This window comes from Lithobates pipiens, unplaced genomic scaffold, assembly GCF_037356315.1.
Source record: "Lithobates pipiens isolate NorthernLeopardFrog02 unplaced genomic scaffold, aLitPip1_a1.2 Scaffold_18, whole genome shotgun sequence".
NCBI lineage: Eukaryota > Metazoa > Chordata > Amphibia > Anura > Ranidae > Lithobates > Lithobates pipiens.
In genome coordinates this window covers 556864032-556891135 of record NW_027507758.1, presented here as the reverse complement: position 1 = coordinate 556891135, position 27104 = coordinate 556864032, and the positions used below count along the sequence as shown (strand labels likewise).

The 27104-nt window shown below is 47.3% G+C and overlaps 2 protein-coding genes across 4 annotated transcripts in view; one reads left to right on the top strand and one right to left on the bottom strand.

Moving 5' to 3' along the window:
* Nucleotides 1-16913: 16913 nt before the first annotated feature.
* ENPP4 (ectonucleotide pyrophosphatase/phosphodiesterase 4) overlaps nucleotides 16914-27104 on the top strand; it is a 56315-nt gene continuing 46124 nt past the window's right edge. The window contains exon 1 of one of the 3 annotated variants that reach the window (XM_077488945.1): nucleotides 16914-16972. Coding sequence is in view for 1 of the 3 variants with exons in the window: in XM_077488944.1 (XP_077345070.1) it covers nucleotides 24569-24571 (3 nt within the window). In the remaining 2 variants the exon portion in view is untranslated. Of the gene's footprint in view, nucleotides 16973-24355; nucleotides 24498-24547; nucleotides 24572-27104 lie in introns of those variants that run through there. The other 2 variants (XM_077488946.1, XM_077488944.1) reach the window with 2 other exon arrangements.
* LOC143986765 (general transcription factor II-I repeat domain-containing protein 2-like) lies at nucleotides 20372-22207 on the bottom strand. Its single transcript, XM_077485169.1, has one exon. It carries the CDS (start codon nucleotides 22205-22207, stop codon nucleotides 20372-20374), a length of 1836 nt encoding a protein of 611 aa, XP_077341295.1.

Genomic DNA, 27104 nt, shown 5'->3' with positions numbered 1-27104 from the left:
AGCAGAAGCTGCGAAGCAAACAGGAAATCCTCAAAGTTGTGGAAAGAGAAAGATGGGCAGTTGACAGGCAGAATTAATTTATAGCTGTAGTGAGAAATTTAAAGCTGCCAATTACAAAAGTACAATCTGATTGTACAATTTCCTTTAGGTCAGTGGTCTGCAAACTGCAGCCTGGGGGCCAGATGCAGCCCTTGGCTTGGTATGTACGGGGACTTTAGGCTCCATTCACACCAATGTGTTTTTTCATGCCTTTTGCAGAAAAGCAGGACATTATTTTGAACATGGGTTTCTATGGAACAAGTGCACATCAATGCATTTTTTTGGTTCAATGGACTTCAATGGTGAAGCTGCAGAAACACACATAGTGTGTTTTCACTGTGATTTTACCGTGATTCGCATTTTTAAATCTGACCAACAACAAATTTGCCTAAAATAAAAAGTATAAAAAACCCAACAAATAACAGCAAAAACCCGAAAGAGTGCTGCAGGGACACTCAAAAGCAAACTGCACAGGTGTGAATGGAGCTTTATTAGATTTAGTAGACACCAGAGCACAGGTTAATCCTTTTCAGTGTTGGAATCAGAAATCAAAACTGCTTGAATGGGACCTGAGATTTTAGGAGGAAGACTAAAAGAAGGAAGACATTTTGCTTGCCAAACAAAAAGAAGTAAATGAAAGAAGAGCAATCTGGCTGGCGCAGGTATAGAATTAAAAACACCCTTTAAACTGTGACACCTTTCACGATCCGAACGTTAAACCAATGAGAGAGCGAGAGAAATAGACTTTTTATTTTGTATAGATTAGTTTTGAGTGGCATTTAGCGTATACGGAGTTTATATCTGTTTAGCAGGTGCATCCTAATAGTGATCCTTGCCTCTGGCACTCTCTCCTTGTCTGGCTCTGGGGTGGCATTACCACACCAAATTCAGATACTGTGTCCTGATTGGATAAATGCAGCCCTTCTATAGTCAGCCTTAGCCCATGATTTGGTCTAGTTCTTCAAGTGTTTGAGGCTTAGAAGACATGGTACCTGTTGTGATATGCCACCTGATCTTGGCTTTAGTCTGGTGACTCACCACCAATTGCAGCAGCATGTGTCACCATCAATTGCAGCAGCCTGTGTCACCACCAATTGCAGCAGCCTGTGTCACCACCAATTGCAGCAACATGTGTCACCACCAATTGCAGCAACATGTGTCACCACCAATTGCAGCAACATGTGTCACCACCAATTGCAGCAACATGTGTCACCACCAATTGCAGCAACATGTGTCACCACCAATTGCAGCAACATGTGTCACCACCAATTGCAGCAACATGTGTCACCACCAATTGCAGCAACATGTGTCACCACCAATTGCAGCAACATGTGTCACCACCAATTGCAGCAACATGTGTCACCACCAATTGCAGCAACATGTGTCACCACCAATTGCAGCAACATGTGTCACCACCAATTGCAGCAACATGTGTCACCACCAATTGCAGCAGCCTGTGTCACCATCAATTGCAGCAGCCTGTGTCACCATCAATTGCAGCAGCCTGTGTCACCACCAATTGCAGCAGCCTGTGTCACCACCAATTGCAGCAGCCTGTGTCACCATCAATTGCAGCAGCATGTGTCACCATCAATTGCAGCAGCATGTGTCGCCACCAATTGCAGCAGCCTGTGTCGCCACCAATTGCAGCAGCCTGTGTCGCCACCAATTGCAGCAGCCTGTGTCGCCACCAATTGCAGCAGCCTGTGTCGCCACCAATTGCAGCAGCCTGTGTCGCCACCAATTGCAGCAGCCTGTGTCGCCACCAATTGCAGCAGCCTGTGTCGCCACCAATTGCAGCAGCCTGTGTCGCCACCAATTGCAGCAACATGTGTCACCACCAATTGCAGCAGCATGTGTCACCACCAATTGCAGCAGCATGTGTCACCACCAATTGCAGCAGCATGTGTCGCCACCAATTGCAGCAGCATGTGTCGCCACCAATTGCAGCAGCATGTGTCATCACCAATTGCAGCAGCATGTGTCACCACCAATTGCAGCAGCATGTGTCACCACCAATTGCAGCAGCATGTGTCACTACCAATTGCAGCAGCCTGTGTCACCATCAAATGCAGCAGCCTGGCTGTGTCACATCAAACCCCCCCTCCCCCGTTACTTACCTTGCTGTGTGTTGTTCTCTCCAGCGGTGTCTCCTTGCACAGCGACTATGGAGAGGTCCGCTCCTCTCATACTTCCTCTCTCCTGGGCGCAACTGGAGAGAGAAAACAGGATGTGACATCAAACTCAGATGTCAATAAAACTGCCCGGCCGTAGTAATACATACTACGTGCGTAGGGTTGCCACCTGTCCAGGATTCACCCGGACAGTTCGGGTTTGGAATCATGTGTCCGGGTTTCAGACTGCCTGAAACCCGGACACATTATTTAGACTGGACTATGGCTTCCCAGCAGGGTTGCTGGCTGCAGTTGTCTAAGCTGAGAGTGTCTGTTACACTCTTTCACACTGCCCAAAGCCAACACTAACAACCCCTCTCCAAACACACAGACAGGAGAGGAGAGGGGGCTCAATCTGCACCTCTTCCCCCCACCCCTACCCCTCTGTGTCTGCCACACTCCAATCCCCAGCGCTGTGCCTCAGAACAGGAAAGTAAGTTGGGGCCGGGAATTTGAAGTCCAGCAGCCTCAGATACATCTGGATGAGAGGTGCTGACTGCCAAGGGGTGAGTGAGCTCACCATCCATCCCTGTCTGTGACTGAAGTCTCCCCCCTTCTCTTTACTGCCAGTACACTAAGGTAAATTAGGGTTCTCAGAGCACCCCTTACATCACAGTTCCCCTTTACACCAGAGGCCACAGTTTTTCCCCTTACATCAGAGTCCTCTCCGTACATCAGAGTTCTCAGGGTTCCCACTTAAATCAGGGCTCCCAGAGCATCCCTTATGTCAGAATCCTCCCTTACATCAGAGTCCCCAGAGTTCTCCCTTACAGCAGAGTCCCCAGAGTTCTCCCTTACATCAGAGTCCCCAGAGTTCTCCCTTACAGCAGAGTCCCCAGAGTTCTCCCTTACAGCAGAGTCCCCAGAGTTCTCCCTTACAGCAGAGTCCCCAGAGTTCTCCCTTACAGCAGAGTCCCCAGAGTTCTCCCTTACAGCAGAGTCCCCAGAGTTCTCCCTTACAGCAGAGTCCCCAGAGTTCTCCTTACATCAGAGCCTGCAGAGTTCTCCCTTACAGTGAAAGGGAACTCTGTGAGTTCAGATGTAAAAGGGGAACTCTGTGGACTCTGATGTAAAGGGGGACGCTTGTTCTTAACTTCATATGATTAGAAATGTTATTCAGTAGCAAAATATATGTATAGTTTATACTATAAAAAAAAAAATTGCCGTGCGCCGCTAAAGTGTTCGGGTTTGACGTAAAGAAAAAGGTGGCAACCCTATACGTGCGCCAGGCGGAAGCTACTCGGCGCTTCAGAAATCGCCGCGGGCTAAACGCCTGCAAATGAAGCACCACATCTGCAATCCTGCAATAGACGTGGCACTTCCCATAAGTGCGCTGTGTCCGGTGTCCAAAACACAGTGCACTTAACCACTTAATAACCGGCCCATAGCCGAATGACGGCTACAGGTCGGTTTGTTAACTCTGGGAGGACGTACTATGACGTCCTCCCGGAGAATCGTTCCACACACGGGAACATCCGTGCTCGCCGGGTTCACGGGATTGCGGTAAAGGGCCAATGACAAATGTCAACAATGACAGTGAGCAGGGTCATCAGAAGTTCATCACTCTCCTCTCCTCACACCGATGCAGCGTGAGAGGAGAGGAGAGCGATCGTGTGATGCACAGTGAGTTCTATCAGTGCCCAATAGTGCCACAACAGTGCCATCTGTCATCTGTACCACACCAGTGCCACCTCTGTGTCACACCAGAGCCTCACCACAGCCACACCAGTGCCACTACAGTGCACACCAGTGCCACCTGTGCCCATCAGTGCCACTTGTGCCCACCAGTGCCGCCTGTGTGCCCACCAGTGCCGCCGGTTTGCTAATCAGTGCCATCAGAGCCACACCAGTGCAACCAAAGCCACTATAGTGCACACCAGTGCCACCTGTACCCATCAGTGCCACCTGCACCACTGCAGTGCCCCACAGTGCCTACCTGTGCCCACCAGTGCCTACCTGTGCCCACCAGTGCCTACCTGTGCCCACCAGTGCCACCACAGTGCTCTGCAGTGCAGCCTCTCCAGCCACCAGTATGGCAAATACAAAAAATGTTGTGGCTTCCCCCTAATTTCCGGAGCAGCCCGTCCCTTTGAGTGGGGAGAACTAACCGTAGAGGAATTCTCTTAGGCCTAGCGTTTTCTATGGGACTCACAAAAAAAAAAAAAAAAAAAAACAATTGTATTGGTCTACCATACCCATCCACCACATGCCACTCTTCTCCTCCCTTATGCCAAGATCACGATACCTAATGATTATGCGGTTCCTCCACTACAATGACAGCACCCAGTGCCCTCCTCGAAATGACCCAGCTTTTGACAAACTATTTAAAATTCGGCCACTACTAAATTATTTCTCTGAAAAACTTCCCCAATTATATACTCCCAAACAGAATATTTCTGTGGATAAGTACCTTGTAAAATTCTCAGGCAGGCTTGGCATCAAACAGTTTATCTCCAGCAAAAGGGCTTGATATGGGGTTAAAATGTACAAACTTTGTGACCGAGCCACAGGGTACATCTATGCCTTCCTGGTGTACGAAGGGAAGGACTCCCAACTGCACCCCCCTGAATGCCCAGAGTACATCGGAGCCAGCGGAAGAGTGGTCTGGGAGCTTGTCTATCCACTCCTTGGAAAGGGATACCATCTTTATGTGGATAACTTTTATACTAGCTTGCCCCCCTCCAGCAATCTTCACCGGAGAGACACCTCAGCATGTGGTACAGTAAGAGCCAACAGCAAGGCCTTACCCACAAAAACTCGTCAATGAAAGGCTACGACGAGGGGAGACGGCATCTTTGCGGAACCAGGGGCTATTGGCTGTCAAGTGGAGGGACAGACGAAATGTCCACATGCTCACGACAATCCATAATGACACCTACGTGGAAGTCTCCAGAAGAAACGGCCCAATCCAGAAACCAGACGGTCAGACGTCTTATTTACGATTGCCCGACGCGATGGAACTCAACCTTCTATATGCTTGATAGGCTGCTCCAGCAGAAACGTGCAGTTAACGTCTACCTGTATGAACTCTGCGGCAGAACAGGTTCTGGGGAGCTGGGTTTTTTTTCACCGCGCCAGTGGCTGCTCTTGCGCAACGCATGCAGACTTCTGCGCCCATTTGAGGAGATCACCAAACTGGTCAGTCGCAGCCATGGCGCCATCAGTGACATGGTACCTTATGCCTTCTTTATGGAGCATGCATTGCGTCGTGTCATTGAGCAAGCTGTGGAGGAGCAGGAGTGGGAAGATGAGGAAGTCACAATGCTGGATGAATTCCCAGGGGGGCTACTCTATCTGAGACAAGTGAACAACAGGAGTCTGAAGAGGAGTCAGAGGAGGATGGTGCCGGGGCGGATGAGGAGGAGCAAGAAGAGCATGCTTTAAACCTTTCTGGGATCCCTGTTGTGCGTGGATGGGGAGAGGAGAATGAAGAGGACGACATTATCCTGGATGATGAGCAGGAGCCAGGCCACCACACCGCTTCCACTTTAGTGCAAATGGGGGCCTTCATGCTCCAGTGTTTTAATAGGGACCCCCGTATAAAAAGCATAAGGGTCAAGGACCAGTACTGGGTGGCAACGTACTTAGACCCCTGGTACAAACACAAAATGGCGGAAATGTTACCGCCGTCACAGATGGCTGGCAGAATGGAGCACTTCCAGGCCTTGCTTCGAGAAATGCTGCATTCTGCCTTTGCGTGCGCTGGCAGAGGAGCAAGGCCGCGTACACACGGGCGGACTGTTCGCCCAACTTTGTCCGCTGAACAGTGTTTGGGCGGACAGTCCGCTCGTGTGTGGGCTTTCAGCGGACAGTTTCAGCAGACAGTTTGACGAACAAGGTTTTTCGGAATTTCCGAAAAACTGTCCGCTGAAACAAGGTTTCAGCGAACAGTCCGCTCGTGTGTAGGCTTGTTCGTCAAACTAAGTTCCGCGCATGCTCAGAAAGGATTTACACGCCGAAAGTTATAATGCAGTGTATAGGACGTCGTATTTTTCGTCCCGTCGTACGTGGCGTTCACGTCATCGCGCACGGTTTCAGCAAACTGTTCGTCCGTCGTGTGTGGCCATGTCCGTCCATGCTAAGTTTGAGCGGACTGTTTGCCGAAACTGTTTGACGGACAAAGTTGGGCGAACAGTCCCCGCGTGTGTACGCGGCCCAATTCCCACTCCCAGAGAAGGAGTTGCGGGTACCAATCCAACAGCGCCTGCAAGAAGAGGCCGGTTTGAAGATGTGTTGGTGACTTCGGATATGAGGTCATTCTTTCAGCCGACCCATCGACAGGTGTCATCCGGATCCAGCATCAGGGAACGCCTAGACCGTCAGGTGTCCGACTACATCGGGTTAACGGCCGATGTGGACGCTCTGAGGAGTGATGAACCCCTGGATTACTGGGTGGGCAGGCTTGACCTCTGGCCAGAGCTTGCCCAATTTGCAATCGAACTGTTGGCTTGCCCCTCATCCAGTGTCCTGTCCGAAAGGATGTTCAGCGCAGCAGGGGGGGGGATCGTGACCGATAAGCGTACTCGCCTAGCTCACGACAGTGTTAACTACCTCACATTTCTAAAAATGAATGAGGCATGGATCTCGGAGGAATTCAACACATGTGACCAGTAGACCATGTATATGTCTATAAACAATTTTTTTATCCAGCACAGAGACCTTCTTTCTTCCTTGTCCAAAAAAAAGCACACCGTACTATATGCCCGTACCCTCCTCTTTGAAGAGGTTGAGCAGTGTCATATTTCTACTGGGGCTGCTTATTATGAGGGGCTCCCACCATCCCTGTGCTGTGATGACATCCTCCTGGGGCTGTACCTCTGCTGTGCATATTATGAGGGGCTCCCACCATCCCTGTGCTGGGCTGACTTCCTCCTGGGGCTGTACCTCTGCTGTGCATATTTTGAGGTGCTCCCACCATCCCTGTGCTATGCTCATTATGAGGGGCTCCCACCATCCCTGTGCTGTGCTGACTTCCTCCCGGGGCTGCTAATTATGAGGGGCTCCCACCATCCCTGTGCTATGCCGACATCCTGCTGGGGCTGCTTATTATGAGGGGCTCCCACCATCCCTGTGCTATGCTTACATCCTCCTGGGGCTGCTTATTATGAGGGGCTCCCACCATCCCTGTGTTATGCTCATTATGAGGGGCTCCCACCATCCCTGTGCTATGCTCATTATGAGGGGCTCCCACCATCCCTGTGCTATGCTGACTTCCTCCTGGGGCTGCTTACGGTGCAGGTGTCATTGCTGTAAGTCACGCTGCTGATGTCAGTGCTCTCTATCACGGTGCTGCTGTCAGTGCTGTATATCACGGTGCTGGTGTTAGTGCTTTATGTCATGCTGCTGATGTCAGTGCTCTCTATCACGGTGCTGTTGTCAGATGACTATCACGGTGCAGGTGTCATTGCTGTATGTCACGCTGCTGGTGATCATCTCCTGCACCCTCTTTGCCTACCCTGACCTTCCCTCTCCTCCATTGCCTTCATGCGTTTCACAGTCCTGAATTGTCACAACAATTTCCCATATAAAAAAGAATGCTTGTAGTTGTCAATCCCAGATTCACCTCATACATGTGTTATGTCATTGGCCATGTGGTGGAACTATGTTTGCACAGCTATAATTATTTTGTGGCTGCAAATTTGACCTGTAGGTTTGCGAAGTTCACCTCCCATTGAAGTCAATGGGACCCGCCACGAACGTTCCGGTTTGCGAACTATCGGCCGCGTTCGCGGTCCACGTTCGCGAAACGTCCCGTCGGGAGTTCGTCCATCACTAGTTGGCAACGCTATTTGAGAATTAAATATTTCTCTTCGTGGTTCACCACTGTATACTTAATAATTGTGATCATACCAAAAATAGTTGCAACTCATAGAAAGCTGTAAGCCTTCAAGGATGTAATTAATATGTTCCTGTGTTAAGGTGGTGTGTTCATGCACGGCCTTTTCTACACCCAACAAGCCATCCTCCTGCACTATGCTCGTGTATAGGGAGTTCACATCAATAGTGGCTAATAAATAGCTCTTAGCCCCAGTTATCTTTTGAAGGTCCCCTATAAGCTGTAGGCTATCACGTAAATAGGATTCCCCTTGTTGTATTAATGGTTTAAGATATTTATCCAGGTACTCTCCCAATCTTGAGAACACTAAATTTATTCCGCTGATAATTGGTCTGCTGGGTGGCTTTTCCAGCCTCCTATGAATCTTCGGGCTGTAAGCCCTTGTACACACGTTGGATTTTGTCCGACGGATTTTGTCCGAAACTGTTGCATACACACGGTCAGACAAAGTTGTCGGAAAATCCGATCGTTCAGAACGTGGTGACGTTATTTTGTTACGACGGGACTACGTTCAGGCTAGTAGCCAATAGTTTTGGTCTAGGAATTTGATCTGAGCATGCGTGGCACTTTGTCCGATCGGAATCCTCTAGAAACGTTCGGACAAAGTCCGATCGGATCATGTTGTCGGAAATTTTTATAGCCCGGCTCTAAAACTTTGTCGGTCGGATATTCCGACGGAAACAGTCCGATGGAGCCCACACACAGTCGGATTATCAAATAACACGGTCCGATCGGACATTTTTGGACATTTTCCGTCGGAATGTCCGACCGTGTGTACAAGGGCTAATAGATTACCGGGGTCTTGGTAGAATTAGATACCAAGTATTCAGCTTCTTTGACATTCAGTATTCCAATGTCCTTTCCTTTCTTTACAAAGGTCTTCAGTTTGTTCTCATATGTCCTTTTAGGATTCCATTTACGCTTCTTATGAGTGTGTACTACCTTCAGTAGAATCTCCATCTCTTCTTCATAATCACGCTTGTTTAGAATCACCAGTCCTCCCCCCTGTCTGCTGGGCGTATTACAACTTCATTTCTTTTACCTAATTCTTAAATAGTTTTTCCAAACATTTTTAGTTTTTGTATTTTCTCTTGCGAGTTTCCCCAGGTCATCTTCCACCATTTTTTTAAATCTCCCATGCATTGATTCTCGGGTGTCTTGGGTTGAATATAGATTTATTTCTTAAATTGATTTGTAAATATACTGAATCATCTACCATTCTATTGTCTTTATTTAGTGCAAAGTGTTTCTTTAGTTTGAGTTTCCTCATGGATTTTTGCAAGTCAATGAAGACCTCAAATTTATCCAGAGGCTTATCTGGAGCGTATTTCAATCCAAAATCTAGAATTTTTATTTCTTCACCGTTAAAAATAGCATCGCTAAGATTGTATATTCCCTTTCCTAATACTCTCTTGGTCGCTTTCTTCTTCCCTCCTCTGTTTCCCCTTGTCTGTTTCCTCTTTCTTGGTTTCTCTGTATGGGTGCCACGTCTCTTCCTCGACTGTGCTAGAAGTGGTGATTTGGGGGGGATGGGTGAAGAGGATTTGTGGAATGAGGGGGGGGGGTTGTACTAGACAAGGTAATATGGTAGAAGGGGTTAGCGCTAAGATCAGAATTTTTTTTTGAGGGGGGAATCTATGCTGGGGGGGGGGGGGGGTATTTGTGCTGGGGGGGGGGGGGGGTTTAGAGGGGAGGGAAGAGGATTTGTGCTCAGAGGGGAAATTTTAGGGGTAGAGGATTTGTGCTAGGAGGGGGAAGTTGTTGTTTTTTTTGGGGGGGGGGGTAATTTGTGCTGGGAGCATATGGGGAGAGAGAGGATTTGGGGGGGCAAAGATATGTGCCAGGAGGGAGGATTTCAGCAGGGTGTGGACTTGTACTGGGAGAAAGGGGGGATTTATGCTTAGGGCGGAGTATGCTCAATTTTTTTGGTTGGGGGGTTTTGTAACATATAATCATTAATTTTTTGGGTGCAATTTGGCATGTTTGCCTTGGGCTCTAGTTGATCTTGTGCTGGCACTGATGGGATGCCCACTTAACTTCAGAACAACTTCAGGGACAACTTTCCTATGTACACTCTCTTGCTTGCAGAACTCCACTGGCACACTGTGGAGATCTGACAAGGCTCTCAAATTAGAGCAAAAGCCTGTTATAGACAGGAACCTGAGACCCCTTGGATGTGTAGCAAATGTTCAGTGCCCAGCTTACATCCTCCTGTGGCTACTGATCCCAGCACCACCTCTTCAGGCACTGCCAACCCACCTGGCTGCACCTGCCCCTTTCACTAGCCCTCCAGGCTATCTTCTTCACAACAGTCTTCCAGATTGACACTCACCAGCCCCCCCCGACTGACTCTCATGAGATCTCCCAGACATGCTGACCCGCTCCTGTGCCTCCAGGCAGAGTTTTGTCTGTGTTTTTTGGGGAATCCTTCCAGCACCTGAGCCCCAGGCCTAAGGTCTACCTAGGGTTGCCACCTGTCCGGGATTCACCCAGACAGTTCGGGTTTTGACCGCCTGAAACCTGGACATATTATTTAGACTGGACTATGGCTTCCCAGCAGGATTGCTGGTTGCAGTTGTCTGTTAAACTCTCTTTCAGACTACCCAAAGCCAACACTAACATTTGCCCCCTCTCCCCCACAACACATACACAGGCCGGAAAGGAGAGAAGGCTTGATCTGACTGGTGGAGGGCTGCAGTGATGGTTGACTTTCTACAACTTTCTCCCATCTCCCGACTGCATCTTTGGAGCTCAGCCACAGTGATCTTTGGGTTCTTCTTTACCGCTCACCAAGGCTCTTCTCCCCCGATAGCTCAGTTTGGCCGGAAGGCCAGCTCAAGGAAGGCTTCTGGTCATCCCAAACATCTTCCATTTAAGGATTATGGAGGCCACTGACTCTTAGGAACCTTAAGTGCAGCAGAAATTTTTTTGTAACCTTGGCCAGATCTTGCCACAATTCTGTTTCTGAGCTCTTCAGGAAGTTCCTTTGACCTCATGATTCTCATTTGCTCTGACATGCACTGTGAGCTGTAAGATCTTATATACCGTATATACTCGAGTATAGGCCGACCCGAATATAAGCCGAGGCCCCCAATTTACCCCCAAAAAACTGGAAAACTTATTGACTCGTGTATAAGCCGAGGGTGAGACATGGCTGTCCATCCCTGTGTGTGTGTCCGTCCATCCCTGTGTGTCCATCCATCCCTGTGTGTGTATCCATCCATCCATCCATCCATCCCTGTGTGTGTGTGTGTGTGTGTGTGTATTCATCCATCCATCCATCCCTGTGTGTGTGTGTGTGTGTGTGTATCCATCCATCCATCCCTGTGTGTGTGTGTGTGTCCGTATCCATCCATCCATCCCTGTGTGTGTGTGTGTGTCCGTGCAGCCTTGTGTGTGTGTGTGTGTGTGTGTGTGTGTGTGTGTGTGTGTGTGTGTGTGTGTGTGTGTGTGTGTGTGTGTCCGTGCAGCCTTGTGTGTGTGTCCAGCCTACCTGTGTCCCAAGCCTCCGTCCCGAGCCGCCGTCGTCCCGAGCCTCCTCCGACCCGTGCCGTGCCTCCTCCGTCCCGTGCCTCCTCCGTCCCGTGCCGTGCCTCCTCCTTCCCGTGCCTCCTCCGTCCCGTGCCGTGCCTCCTCCGTCCCGTGCCTCCTCCGTCCCGTGCCGTGCCGATGGATCGCCGCTCTTCTCGGCGGCCATTCTACAATTCAAAATTCCGCCTCCGCCTGTGATAGGCGGAACACTCAATTTCCCAGCAGCCTGTGTTCCGCCTATCACGGACATCCTCTCATACTCGTCCGTAGTATGAGAATGAGCGGATGTCCGTGATAGGTGGAACACTGACTGCTGGGAAATTTAGTGTTCCGCCTATCACAGGCGGAGGCGGAGAAGGAGGCGCGGCTTTTAAATTTTAATGTCCGCCGTCTGTCTGCTCGATACGCTGATCGAGCAGTCAGACAGCGGTGACTCGAGTATAAGCCGAGGGGGCACTTTCAGCCTCAAAAAAGAGGCTGAAAATCTCGGCTTATACTCGAGTATATACGGTAGACAGGTGTGTGGTTTTTCTAATCAAGTCCAATCAGTATAATCAAACACAGCTGGACTCAAATTAAGATGTAGAACCATCTCAAGGATGATCAGAAGAAAGTAATAGCACCTGAGTTAAATATATGAGTGTCACAGCAAAGGGACTGAATACTTAGGACAATGTGATATTTCAGTTATTCTTTACATATTTCTTACAATACATTTGCAAAAATGTCAACAATTCTGTGTTTTTCTGTCAATATGGGGTGCTGTGTGTACATTAATGAGGAAAAAAAATGAACTTAAAGGGATTGTAAAGGTAAAAGTTTTTTCACATTAATGCATTCTATGCATTAAGGTGCAAAAAACATCCGACAATGCCGCCCCCCCCCCCCCCGTTTTACTTACCTGACCACTCGAAAGTCCCGCACTCGCCCCCGACATCCTCTTCGCCGCTCAGCCTGGCTGTTGATTGGTTACAGTGGATGGATTGAAAGCAGCGCTGCCATTGGCTCACGCTGCTGTCAATCACATCCAATGATGCAGCGTGCTGGGGGGCTGATACAGAGTGATACAGTGAATGGCTATGGCCTCCGGCTGTATCACGGGAGCGCCCACAAGCACTCCTCACCATGCGAGGGAGCTCACATGAAGGTGAGAAGTCCTTGCGGGGGGGAGCTGAGACAGCCGCCGAGGGACCCCAGAAATGCAGGTTCAGGGCCACTCTCTGCAAAACCAGCTGCCCAGTGGAGGTAAGTATAAGATGTTTGTTATTTAAAAAAAAAAAAAAAAAACGTACCTTTACAGGCCCTTCAAATGATTTTAGCAAATGGCTGCAATATAACAAAGAATTAAAAATTTAAGGGGGTCTCGTATACACAGGTGTGAGGGGGCTGACATGTATACAGGGGTGAGGGGGGACCTGACATGTATACATGGGTGAGGGGGGACCTGACATGTATACAGGTGTGAGGGGGGCCTGACATGTATACAGGTGTGAGGGGGGCCTGACATGTATACAGGTGTGAGGGGGACCTGACATGTATACATGGGTGAGGGGGGACCTGACATGTATACAGGTGTGAGGGGGGGCTGACATGTATACAGGTGTGAGGGGGGGGCTGACATGTATACAGGGGTGAGGGGGTGCTGACAGGTTTACAGGTGTGAGGGTGGGCCTGACATGTATACAGGGGCGAGCTGACATGTATACAGGGGTGAGGGTGGAGCTGACATATATACAGGTGTGAGGGGGGGGGGGGGGACTGACATGTATATGGGTGTAAAGGGGGCTGACATGTATACAGAGGAGACCTGACATGTATACAGGTGTAGGGGGGATTGCATTTATACAGGTGTGAGGGGGGGCCTGACATGTATACAGGTGTGAGGGGGGAACTGACATGTAAACAGGGGTGAGGGAGGGAACTGACATGTATAAAGGGGTGAGGGGGGAGCAGATATATATATATATATATATATATATATATACAGCTGTGAGGGGGTCCTGACATATATACAGGTGTGAGGGGGGACCTGACATGTATACAGGGGTGAGCAGATATATATACAGGTGTGAGGGGGACTTGCCATATATACAGGTGTGAAGGGGGCTGACATGTATACAGGGGTGAGGGGGGACCTGACATGTATAAAGGAGTGAGGGGGGGGGAGCAGATATATATATATATATATATACACACACACATACAGGTGTGAGGGGGTCTTGACATGTATACAGGTGTGAGGGGGTCCTGACATATATACAGGTTTCAAAACAGAGATTTCACCGCTCCAAGTCAAAACCACTTGATTGAGGCGTCTAGGCTTATTCTAGTGTCCGTGAGGGTTCCAAAAGGTTTTTTGCTTTCTTTTTTTGTTTTGTTCTGTTTTTATTCAACTATTTTACATGTTACATTTGTGTGTTTTTATGATGGTAATTGTGGGTATATACCTCATTTTATGCATTGATTGGTGTATTTACATTCATTTACACATCGATAAAAACACGAGATGGTTAGTGTATGTACAACTTTAGAAATATTTGGAAATTGTGATCTGCTTTTGAACCTTGGATTTTCCATGCATGCATACTACTTGTTATCGAAATAAGTCCATCAATTGTTTGGTTTCATATTGGCTTTTTTATTATTATCTTTTTCTTTTTTCACTGACAGTTCACATAACTATGGCCATTAATCCGATGTGATTTTGTTTAGTGCATGTTTATCCCTGTCACTCTTATATCACAGTTCATTCTCTAAATATTTGAGTTTATTTACATACATATAAACATTCAACACTGTTTTTTACTTTGAATTGCATAACATTTACACTTTCTTTATTTATGCATTAAAAGGTTACTTTGCATTAGTGCACAATTACAAGTATTACCATCACATTTATACTAATATATTTATATATATACACACATATATATTTTTCTTTTTCTTTTTACACTCTGTTATTTTCACCCCTATATGTATTTTTTTACATATTTATACCTTTCATCAAATTACATTTCAACACACAGATATGTTCACCTTTTTTCCTTTCCCAGTTATTTTTACCAACCAACAACTGGGTATGGAATGCATGTGTGGAGAATCTACAATGATAGCTTCACCAGCTGTCATGGTTTTACCTTTGATTTTATTGTGGTGTGCTTATACACGAATAGTATATATTTGTTATTCAGAACACAAGCTAGCTATGAGTAAGCGCTGTTTGTAGCGTGAAACGCATTAGAAATTTTGTTCAAAAATCCTTTTTTTGTTCCCCTTTTGCTGTAATGTTTTGTTCAATGGAGTTTTGCACTTGAAGAAATAAAGGCATCTAATTTTTACACAATCCGGAGTGCGGCTATCCAGAGTTTTGTTCTGTTTCTACACATATATACAGGTGTGAAGGCGGCTGAAATGTATACAGGTGTGAGGGGGGACCTGACATGTATAAAGGGGTGAGAGGGGGAGCAGATATATATACAGGTGTGAGGGGGACCTAAAATGTATACAGGTGTGAGGGGGACCTGACATGTATACAGGTGTGAGGGAGGCCTGACATGTATACAGGTGTGAGGGGGACCTGACATGTATACAGGTGTGAGGGAGACCTGACATGTATACAGGTGTGAGGGAGACCTGACATGTATACAGGTGTGAGGGAGGCCTGACATGTATACAGGTGTGAGGGGGGCCTGACATGTATACAGGTGTGAGGGGGGCCTGACATGTATACAGGTGTGAGGGGGGCCTGACATGTATACAGGTGTGAGGGGGGCCTGACATGTATACAGGTGTGAGGGGGGTCTGACATGTATACAGGTGTGAGGGGGGCCTGACATGTATACAGGTGTGAGGGGGGCCTGACATGTATACAGGTGTGAGGGGGGCCTGACATGTATACAGGTGTGAGGGGGGCCTGACATGTATACAGGTGTGAGGGAGGCCTGACATGTATACAGGTGTGAGGGGGGCCTGACATGTATACAGGTGTGAGGGGGGCCTGACATGTATACAGGTGTGAGGGGGGCCTGACATGTATACAGGTGTGAGGGGGGCCTGACATGTATACAGGTGTGAGGGGGGCCTGACATGTATACAGGTGTGAGGGGGGCCTGACATGTATACAGGTGTGAGGGGGGCCTGACATGTATACAGGTGTGAGGGAGGCCTGACATGTATACAGGTGTGAGGGGGGCCTGACATGTATACAGGTGTGTGTTGCCACTGTGCCCGGCACTTACCTTGTCTCTACTGTGCAGCGGGTGACGGCAGCAGGCGGCGAGCGGTGTCCTCCAAATCTGACCCTGATGTCTTCTCCCACGCTCCTCCTCTCATCTTCTGCAATGATTGCAACGCCTGTGATTTCAGCCAATCAGGTGACAAGTAACACAGACCCGGCAACCTGATTGGCTGAGAGGCGGATCAGTGTCAGGGAAGCGATGTATTCGCTTTTCTAACACAACACTGTGTAAACAGCGAACGCACAGCAGTGCGCCCGCTGTTTACCCTTTTGGAAGCCTATTAGAGCCTAAGGCTCTAATCAGGACGCCTATCAAAGCCGACAGCTCTAATCAGGCACTTCCAAAGAAACCCTACCACTGTAATACAGATGCCCGGTGCCCGACAAGGGGCCGACAGCGGCGACAATAGATAGATTCATGCAATGCATGAATCTTTCCATTGGTGATAGAGTGAGGGGGGGGCGGCGCTTATGCGCCCTCTATGTATGGACTTCCACTGGTGGGGGGGCTGACATTTATACAGGATTGGGGGGGGGGCTGAGTGTGTACAGGTGTGAGGAGGGGCTGAGTGCGTATTTGGTGGGATGGCCTTGGGGAATTTTGGTTGTCAGCAGGCTGGGGGGGGGGGGGGGGGGGGGGTGCAGGCCTAAAGCTGTGTAAGGGGCCCAGTATACACTTTGATGTATATACTAAGGTCTATATTCAGGGATTTACAGCATATACTGTACATACATGTGTATACTGGGATTGAGATCTATATACTGACATGTTTATGTTGAGATCTATGCACTGGTATGTTTATATTGAGATCTATATACTGACATGTTTATATTGAGATCTATGCACTGGGATGTTTATAGTGAGATCTATATACTGGGGTGTGTATACACAGTAATCTGGCCCCAGGGTTCACCATGACACCACACTGCTTGTATCAGGAACTAACCAGCACAACTCTGCGCTCTGACAGCCGCGGCGGTGACGTCAGCTCAGCCATCACATGTTTCAAAACACACGTCTCGCCTTCAATGACACCAGGGAGCCTGTGACTGCAGCCAATCAGCCGCGGCGTGTGACAGCTAAACCCGCCCTCTGTTGTAGTGCCCGCCCAGTGAGGTGTCGGAGGAGAGAAGTGATCGGAGTTCGTGCTGTGTGTGAGTACCGATCTGGGGTGTACGGAGGGGGAGGAGGGGGAGGAGGGTAGGCGGGTGTGTACCATGGTGGGGGAAGGGGGATAATAGGTGAGCTGTACCAATACAATATAACTCCCGTACTATGGTGGGTGTCGCAGCATCGCTGGGTGCAGATCCCGGTGTATGTGTAATCAGAGTCCATAATCACGGCTATAGATGACCATACACTGTACAATCCCATACAAAGTTACTGCCTTGTATCCTATGGGGCTGACCGGCTGCATGGGGGATGGTGGATCTAATGAGTAAGATTGTATAGTGTGTGGTCAGTCTTCTAGAGATAATGTCTTCTTTAAGCTGCACATACACCATACAATCTGATTGTACAATCCACTTTATTACATCTACTATTTAATGTATGGGCCTGCCTGATTGTATGAAAAAGGGGTTGTGCTCCTTTAACCACTTGACCTCTGGAAGATTTACCCCTCCTTAAAGACCAGGCCATTTTTTGCGATATGGCACTGCGTTATTTTAAACTAACAATTGCGCAGTTGTGCGAAGTATAAAATTGATGTCCCTTTTATTCCCCACAAATAGAGCTTTCTTTTGGTGGTATTTGATCACCTGCGTTTTTTTTTTTTTGCGCTATAAACAAAAAAGAGCGACAATTTTGAAAAAAAATATATATTTTTTTTATTTTCTGCTCTAAAACATCCAATAACATTTAAAAAAAAAATCGAATTTCTTCTTAAATTTAGGCCAATATGTATTCAGCTACATATTTTTGGTAAAAAAAATCCCAATAAGTGTAAATTGATTGATTTGTGCAAAAGGGATCGCGTCTACAATCTATAGGATATATTTATTGGATATTTATTTTACTAGCAATGGTGGCGATCAGCGATTTATAGCGGGACTGCAATATTGCGGCGGACAGTCGGACACTAAGTGACACTTTTGTCACTATTTGGGGACCAGTGGCACCAATACAGTGATCAGTGCTAAAAATATGCACCGTTACTGTACTAATGACACTGGCTGGGAAGGGGTTAAACATGGTGATCAAAGGGTTCAATGTGTGCCTAGCCAGTGTTTGTGTACTATGGGAGGAGCTTTTATTAGGGGAAGGCATGGATCTATGTCTCTGCTTTGCAGGAACACAGGATCAATCCCTTCCCTCCTTGTTTACATAGGCAGACCGCTGTCCTCCCTCAGTACCAAAGCATCGGCGGGCGCCGGCAGACATCGCGTTCACTGTACCCACTGATCAGCTCCTGCTGTGTCTAATCCCAGCGGGAGCGGACCACTGGCAGCACACGCCCCAGACCTGGAGGTGCAGGATCGCATACTAGGTACGTGATCCTGCACAGCAGAGCTGCCTTTATATATACAGTATACGGTTAAGGAGATTGCATAGTCTATGGCCATCTTTAGGGTCACCATACAATCTCTGTACAATCCGCTTTAGTTTTACCAGAACAATATCATATGAGGACACACCTAATCTACTCAATGACTCGGTATCAATCAGGCCGACCCTTCAACTGCATAGTCTATGGTAGATCTAAAAGAGATTGTGTGCAGACTATACAGTCTGATTGTCCAATCTTGCATAGATCTACCATGTAATATAAATGCCAGCCTGCCTGGGTACACATGGATGGGATTGTATAGGTGTGTCCTTATATTACATTGTTTCAGTAAACGAAAAAGGTGATCATAGAATCAGATTGTAGTGTGTATGGCCATCCTTAGATCTATGAAAGGAGCTGCCTGATTGGATACAGATAGATTGCATTGTCTAGGGTTGTCCTCATATTACATAATATTGGTGAAGCAAAAAGAGATTACACAGTAATCGAAACAGTAGCGGCTGGTGCTCAAATTTTTTTTTTGGGGGGGGGGCGCAAACAAACTGATGTTTTTTTTCAAATTTTTTTCAAACGCAGCCAGTATGCCCATCAAATGCTGCCAGTGTGGCCATTAAAGGCTGCCAGTGTGCGACAGCAACGAGCGGGGTCCTTCATGCGTCTCCTGCCTCCTGATAGGCATCCAAAAGTGGCACCTGTAATTTCTCAGTTCACCTATTTTGCAGCCTTACTTACCAGCTCCGCCCGGGCCGTACGTTCCACTGAGCTTCTGGCGTCACTTCCGGTTTCCCTCTGGCACAGGGAAAGTGGAAGTAACGTATTAACTCGAAGAACAAAGCACCCGCCCGTAGTATCGGGTGGAAGTTGTTCAGCATGATGGAATTCGCCACAAAGCAGGTAAAAATCCTGCAAATAATGCGCCTCGTCTGAAATCTCGTGATTGCATTGACGTGGCGCTTCCCATAGTGCACTGTGTCCGGTGCCCGAACACAGTGCACTTAAAGGACATTTTGTTTTCTATTTTCTATTTTTTAAAGGGCCTTTTTTTTATTTTATTTTTTTTACTGCTGGGGGGGGCGACGCCCATATGGAGGGGCTGCCTCTGAATCACACTGTATGGTGTGTGGCCATAGTTACATAGTCAGGTTGAAAGAAGAAACAAGTCCGTCTAGTTCAACCAAAAAAAAGCCGTAGAATCCCATATACACAATTCTATACCCACGGTTGATCCAGAGGAAGGTGAAAAATCCAAGCAAAGCATGATCCAATTTGCTATACAGGGGAAAAATTCCTTCCTGATCCCCCCCCCCCCCCCCGAGAGGCAATCGGATTTTCCCTGGATCAACTTTACCTATACATGTTAGTACCCAGTTATATTATATTGTACATTTAGGAAATAATCCAGGCCTTTCTTAAAGCAATCTACTGAGCTGGCCAGAACCACCTCTGCAGGGAGTCTATTCCACATATTCACAGCTTTTACTGTGAAGAAACCTTTCCGTATTTGGAGATAAAATCTTTTTTCCTCTAGACGTAAAGAGTGCCCCCTTGTCCTTTATTATACACGTTGATCATATTCCACCTTAATCTCCTCTTATCAAGAGAGAATAAATTCAGTTCCTCTAATCTTTCCTCATAGCTGAGCTCCTCCATGCCTCTTATCAGTTTGGTTGTCAGAAACCATGAAATCAGACCGAGACAGAAGTACAGTTAAATCACACTTGTTTAATAATAAAAGTAAAAAAAAAACAAACATAGTCAAAACATAGACAAAGTTCAATAACTGGAACGGATAGTCAGCCAAGCCAGAAGTCGGGGAGCAATGTAGTGGAAGCAAGCAGGATCTAGAGCAGGGGTCTCAAACTCAATTTACCTGGGGGCCGCTGGAGGTAGATTCTGGGTAAGGCTGGGCCGCATCAAGTTTTCCACAAAAAATGCGCTTACAAAATATCATTATTCAGATTCAAATGTCTTTATTAACAGTTCTTTAACATTTAACTTTTAGAACATGAATGGACATAAACTGTTTGAACATGGCTTTATCTGCCTACTTCTTGCTGCTAGAGATCTGACAGCGCTTACTCTTGCATAGCCGAGCCACATTTGGCGTAAGTGAGGAAGCAGTTGAGACCCTCAGCACAGCTTGAAGATGAGCATCAGTAATTCTAGACCTGTACTTTGACTTATTGAAGTTCAAGGTAGAGAAGAGCTTTTCGCACAAGTATGTGCTCCCAAAAAGACACATGGTCTGCTTGAACATTCGGGAAAGCTCAGGGAAGCTGGGGGGCAATTCTCTTAAAAATTGCCCAAGTTTGTCTGCTTTTCCACTCACATCCCTAAACTTGGCTTTGAGTTCAGAGTTACACTGCAGGTCAATGAGCTCTATTTGAAACACTGGAGGGGCATCTTGCACATCAAAGGAGAAGGGGTCTGCAAAAATTTGAAATGTGGCTCTGTGTCTCTTGAAGTCTGCAAATCTATGATCAAATTCCTCCTGTAGCCTCAAAATGACATCCACATACTCCTCATGACTGAATAGTGTGCCTGAATCAATGAGTGACTTGCATGCTGGGAAATGGCAAAGGTTTGTTTGAGAAAGCTGGTCTTTCCACAATATAAGTTTTGTAGAGAACGCTCTCACGCTGTCATAGGCAGCACTGACAAGTTGCCCCTGGCCTTGTAACCTCTTATTCAGTACATTAAGCTCATGTGTGATATCAACCAAAAAAGCTAAGTCCATGAGCCATTTTGGATCACTTAGCAAAGGAACAGAAGCCCCATCTTTCTCCATAAAAGCTTTCACTTCCGCTCTCAACTCAAAAAATCTCTTCAATACGTTTCCCCTGCTGAGCCAACGCACCTCGGTAAAGTAGAGCACATCCCCATATTCTGACTCTATTTCCTCTAAAAAAGCACGAAACATTCTGTGTTTTAAGCCCCTGGATCTGATTTGATTGATGCATTTCACAACGAAAGACATCACGTTGTCAAACTTCAGGCATTTGCTGCAAAGGGCCTGCTGATGAATAATGCAGTGCAGAGCAATGACCTCCTCTAAACCTTCCTCTTTCTTTTTTTTATTAACAAGTGCCACCAGTCCTTTTTTCCTCCCGATCATTGATGGCGCTCCATCAGTTGTTATTCCGACAAACTTCCTCCAAGGCAAACCAGCATTCTGAAAAGCATCACACAGCTGGTGAAATATCTCTTGGGCGGTGGTCTGGCCATGCATTGGAACTAGTGAGAGCAACTCCTCTGTGACTTCAAAATTGTCATCAACACCCCGGACATAGATTGCAAGCTGGGCAGTGTCGGTGATGTCTGTGGTCTCATCAAGAGCGACTGAGTATACACTGAAACATTTTATTTTCTCACACAGTTGATCATAAATGTCACTTGAAAGGTCAGAAATGCGCTCTGCCACGGTGTTGGAAGAAAGGCTGATGTTGCTAAACTGACCTTTCTTTTCTGGAGAGATAATACTTGCAGCCTGTAACATGCACTTTTTTATAAATTCCCCTTCTTTAAATGACTTTCCTGCTTTAGCAATCATCATACTAACTACGTAGCTGGCTTCGACTGCTGCATCATTCTCTTTGGTTGCTTTCTTAAAGAAATCTTGTTGCCTCAGCAGACATGTCTTAAGTTTAGCAACCTGGTTGGCTCTCTCATCTTCCTGGTACTTTGCATACTCCTCAGCATGTCTAGTTGTGTAATGACGCTTCAAATTGTATTCTTTGGGCACTGCAACTTTCTCTGTGCAAATAAGACAAGTTGGGATGCCCTTGTGCTCAATAAAGAAATATTGCTTTTCCCACTTTTCCTGAAATTGTCTGTGCTCATCATCAACCTTTCTCTTCACTGCAGGCTTTGAGCAAGACATATTTGGGGCTGCGTACCAAAAACTTAGGCCTATGGTGCCTTGAGATACCCACTTCAGCACAAGGTGCTCTGGATGAGCGGAAATAGAGTTTCCCAGTCCCCCTAGCTGCCTAGCATGACCTTCGGCAACATTAAGGCTCCATGCACACTGAAGCTGATAAACTGCAGTTTATTGGAGTTTGGGCGTTTTTTGTAAAAGCCCATAAACTCCACTCTATGTTAGCCTATGTGTCCATGCACACATGGACGTTTTTCAGCTTTAATGAGCAGTGGAGTTTATGGGCTTTTTTCTGAACGCCAGAAATTCGCGTTCAAAGTGCCGTTTTTCAGCGGCAAAAAACGACAAACGCTCATTAACGCTCATTAACGCTCGTTCATTAGTGTTCGGCATTCTATTTTTCAATGCATTGTGGGATTTTTGGAGTGTCCTCTGTGTATTTTTATAAAAAACGCCCATTAACGCTAACGCTGTAAAACGCTCATTAACGCTCATTAACGCTCATTAACGCTAGTATAAAACGCTGTTAAAAGCAGGTTTTTCAACCAGCGTTTTCTGCCAGCAATCTGGCGTCCAGAAATAGCTTTTTTGAGCTTCAGTGTGCATGGAGCCTAAAGAGGACCTGATTTTTACTCACAGGAGTAGCCAAATACCTTTAGGGTGGGCACGCACCTGTCTGGTTTATAAAAATAGCACTCCTCCACTCTGCTGTGCCCCCCTGTATATTTCTTGCCCTGTATGCTAATACTGAGCATCAAGGAGGAAGAGACGCCGGGGTTTCTCAATGGGCGTCTCCTTCTCCATGTGCCTCAATCCAATCACAGTGAGAGTCACAGCCAGGAAGAAAAAAACTCCTTGTCTGTGACACTCTTTGATGTGATTGGATCACAACACAGCCAGGGAGAAGGAGACGCCCATTGAGAAACCCCTGCGTCTCCTCCTCCCATGCAGGGCCTCCAATGGCAGAACGTCCTGTCGCCTGAACGGGAAAGAGAAGAAAAAAAGTGAGGCGTGGAGAGCGTGACTGACAGGCTGGTACTTGCCTCTCCGTGTCCCTCCCATCGAAGAAGATGAAGTCGCCGCTCTGAACGCACTTGGTGCAGGTCAGCGTCCGGCGGTGTTACACAGCGGGCAGCGCTCCACCGCCACTTACTCCCCCTGGTGAGACGCCGAGGTACTGTACTTGGCGGTGGAGCGCTGCCCGCTGTGTAACACCGCCGGAGGCTGACCTGCACCAAGTGCGTTCAGAGCGGCGACTTCATCTTCTTCAAGTACCGGAGGGAAGGTGGCTAAGTGCTTTTCCAGGCGGGGGGCCGCAAAATATTGTCCCGCGGGCCGCAGTTGGCCCGCGGGCCGCGAGTTTGAGACCCCTGATCTAGAGCCAGGAGGGATGTCAGCAAAGCAAGTCTTTAAACAGCAACGCAGGAGATAATCTCTTGTGATGTTGACCAAGGCGAAGGCAGAGATCCACTGGACTGAACAGCTTAAGTAGGCAGGAGTGACCAGCAGGATTTCCTCAACAGCTGAGTAACTGTGGAGAGATAGGAGCTGACAATTAGCTGACAGCTGAGCAGCCAGCTCTGAGAAGGAATGGCTGAGCCCAGCCCTGACAGGTTGCTCTTCTCTGCACTTTCTCCAGTTCCCCAGCCAGCTTTAGATCCATCAATAACTATATAGTGAGAAGGTCATTTCTATATCTGAGAGACCCCCCCCCCCCCCCACTGCCGAGGTGTACATTCGGGGGATCTGAGGCCTAATGCATCCGTCCAGCCAGTGGGCGGAGTCAGCTTTTGGCTCATGATATGTCTTATTTAGACCCAACAGTGAAGTCTCTCTGCCACGATTGTGACTGTCCACCTTCACCCTTCAGATGTTCCAGCTCCAACTGTGGTATTTACCATAGTATGAAGTCCAGCGGGGATGGCGGGAGCCCCTCATAACCTGGGACCTCACATTTGGGTGGACTAACCCTTTAAAGTCAAGACTGCTGCTGCTTACTCGTAAATCTAGAAAGTGACAGACTTCTATGTGGTTGTCACCTCCTCCACAGCACAGTGACACTGTCATTATACGGGAGGGCCGGTCTGTCCTCCTTTCCAGTTTGAAGAAGTAAACGTGTGGCTGGTGGAGTCACACTGGTCTGACCTGTTTGCTTGTCAATGTCATTACACTGGGTGAGGAAAGACGGGGCAGGTGCAAGGAAAACAGGAAGTGGTGGCTTGTTATCAGATTAGACCATTGTGTGTTCCTGGCGTGTCTCATACAACCGTCTGCAGTACAACCCGATATTGAGGTAGGCAGATCACACATCTACGTTTCTTCTACCCGCTGTTATCAGGAGGTGATCCATCCTTGTTGTATTCAATGGTGAGCTCTCTATATTCTCATGCCATGACTCTTTCCAGGTGGTCATCTGGTATATCTGGCCTTCGTCTTCACCGTCCAGCCACTGCAGTGTATAGAAGGGACATGTATGAGGGTTCTTCAAAACGCTTCCACACTTCTTATTCACCACAGCGTGACAACTCTTATGCCAGACAGACAAGTCACATGACACGCTCAGACACGACCAATTACTCCTTCCACCCTCACCATTTTCAACAAATATATAAAAGTGTGGAAACTTTTGAAGACCTCTGGTAGTAGTGATCAATCTCACATGGTCACACAATGCTCCATTGATGTGTGATTGATCACGACAACATACTACTTGTGTAGTCTGCTCCACAGGGAGCCATGCATTCTATTTGTTTAGCTATCATTTGCTACAACAAAATGTTTTAGTAGCAGGATTGAGCTAATGGAAATCGCCAGTGTGTAGCCCTAACCTATTCAGGTGACTGATCTCTTTAAGCTAGCCATACACAGAAAGTGGTCTTCCTAGTGGCCATTACATCGGCCAAGAGGGTTTCAGAACTGGCGGCCTTGTCTTGCAAGTCGCCCTATCTGGTTATCCATTAGGATAAGGTGGTGTTGCATCCGCAACCTTCTTTTCTGCCGAAGGTGGATTTGGCATTTCACATCAATGAAGACATTGTGTTACCATCACTGTGTCCTAAACCGACACATCCTAAGGAGGTGGTCCTTCATTCCCTGGAGGTGGTCCGGGCTCCTATTCAGCACCTGATTAGAGGCAGATGCTCTATTAGGCTTCAAAATAGGGTGGGCTTGGGGCTCAGAGAATGTGCTCTGATCCCACCCAGGTGTGTTTCAACAGGGAATGAATATTCACTATTGTAACACTGATCCCCCTTCTAGCGGGTTTTGACACCTGTCATCCGATTGGCTGAAAAGACCGGCGATCCTTTTGGATGCCTAGGAGGAGGTGGGGAGGAGCCACTCACTGCCGGAAGCCACCGATGTAGGAGAGGACTCAGAGCAGCTGCCCATCACCCTCCTAGATGGGGGTAAGTGCTGCTCGGGGGGGGGGGGTGTTTGTTTGCCACCCGACCTCTATTCCCCCCCCCCCAATAAAAACAAGCCACCACTGTTGAAGACCCCTAGTTTAAAAGAACAAACATTCATGACTACAAGAATTCTGATTTAGGAGGACTTTTTTTCTAGTACAGAGCCATTACAATGATTTTCCCGACTGAGGACCTTATTAACTGTTATGCCATGTACACACGATAGGATTTTTTTCCGAAGGATGTTGGCTCAAACTTGTCTTGCATACACACGGTCACACAAATGTTGTTGGAAATTCCAAACGGCAAGAACGCGGTGACGGTACCACGTACGCCGAGCCGAGAAAAATGAAGTTCAATAGCAAGTGCGGCTCTTCTGCTCGATTCCAAGCATACGTGGAATTTTGGGCGTCGGAATTGTGTACACACGCTCAGAATTTCCGACAAGTTTTGTTGTCGAAAAATTCAAAAATGTGAGAACCTGCTCTCAAACATTTGCTGGCGTAAATTCCGACAACAAATGTTCTATGGAGCATACACACAGTCGGACTTTCCAACAACAAGTTCACATCCAACATTTGTGGTTGGAAAATCCGATTTCATTTATTCACATAAGAGATCAGAAAAATGTTCCATCCTTCACCTGTGATTTTTCTAGACGCCACAATTGAAGACGACTGGTGATTTGTCCTCTAACTATTTAAAATGTGACTGTACATTATAAATGTAAAGTGCTGCATATATCGACTGCACTATATAAGTACTTATTAATAAATAAAGATCATGTGATCTTGATTTGTATATGTAGTGATGAATATTGTATTACATCACTAGTGGTTTGTGTTGAGTTCTATAGACATTGCATGGATTTTATTCAACCTTTTTGTAGATTTCTACCTTTGTTCTGAAGGGATTGCTGTTTGTTGCACCTTGTCCTTGTACACTGATTTCTGAATGGGAGGGCCAGACTTTATTATCCTGAGCAAAGTTACATTAGGAAAATCAGCAGCATCTGCTTCCCTTTAGAGGAGGACAAGCCTTGGTGAGTATCTCAGCAAGAATGGGACACATGAACTTAGACTTGTATCTGCATAACCATAGAAAAGAGTTAACAGTTTTGTAGATACCAATAGGACATTATTCCTCCCACTGACACCACTAGGACACTATTCCTCCTACTGACACCAACCATAGGACACTATTCTTCCCACTGACACCAACCATAGGACACTATTCTTCCCACTGACACCAACCATAGGACACTATTCCTCCGACTGACACCAGCAATAGGACACTATTCCTCCGACTGACACCAGCAATAGGACACTATTCCTCCGACTGACACCAGCAATAGGACACTATTCCTCCGACTGACACCAGCAATAGGACACTATTCCTCCGACTGACACCAGCAATAGGACACTATTCCTCCGACTGACACCAGCAATAGGACACTATTCCTCCGACTGACACCAACCATAGGACACTATTCC

Excerpts from the sequence above, each read along its gene's own strand:
- LOC143986765 (XM_077485169.1), bottom strand. The coding sequence starts at position 22,207 with ATGTCTTGCTCAAAGCCTGCAGTGAAGAGAAAGGTTGATGATGAGCAC.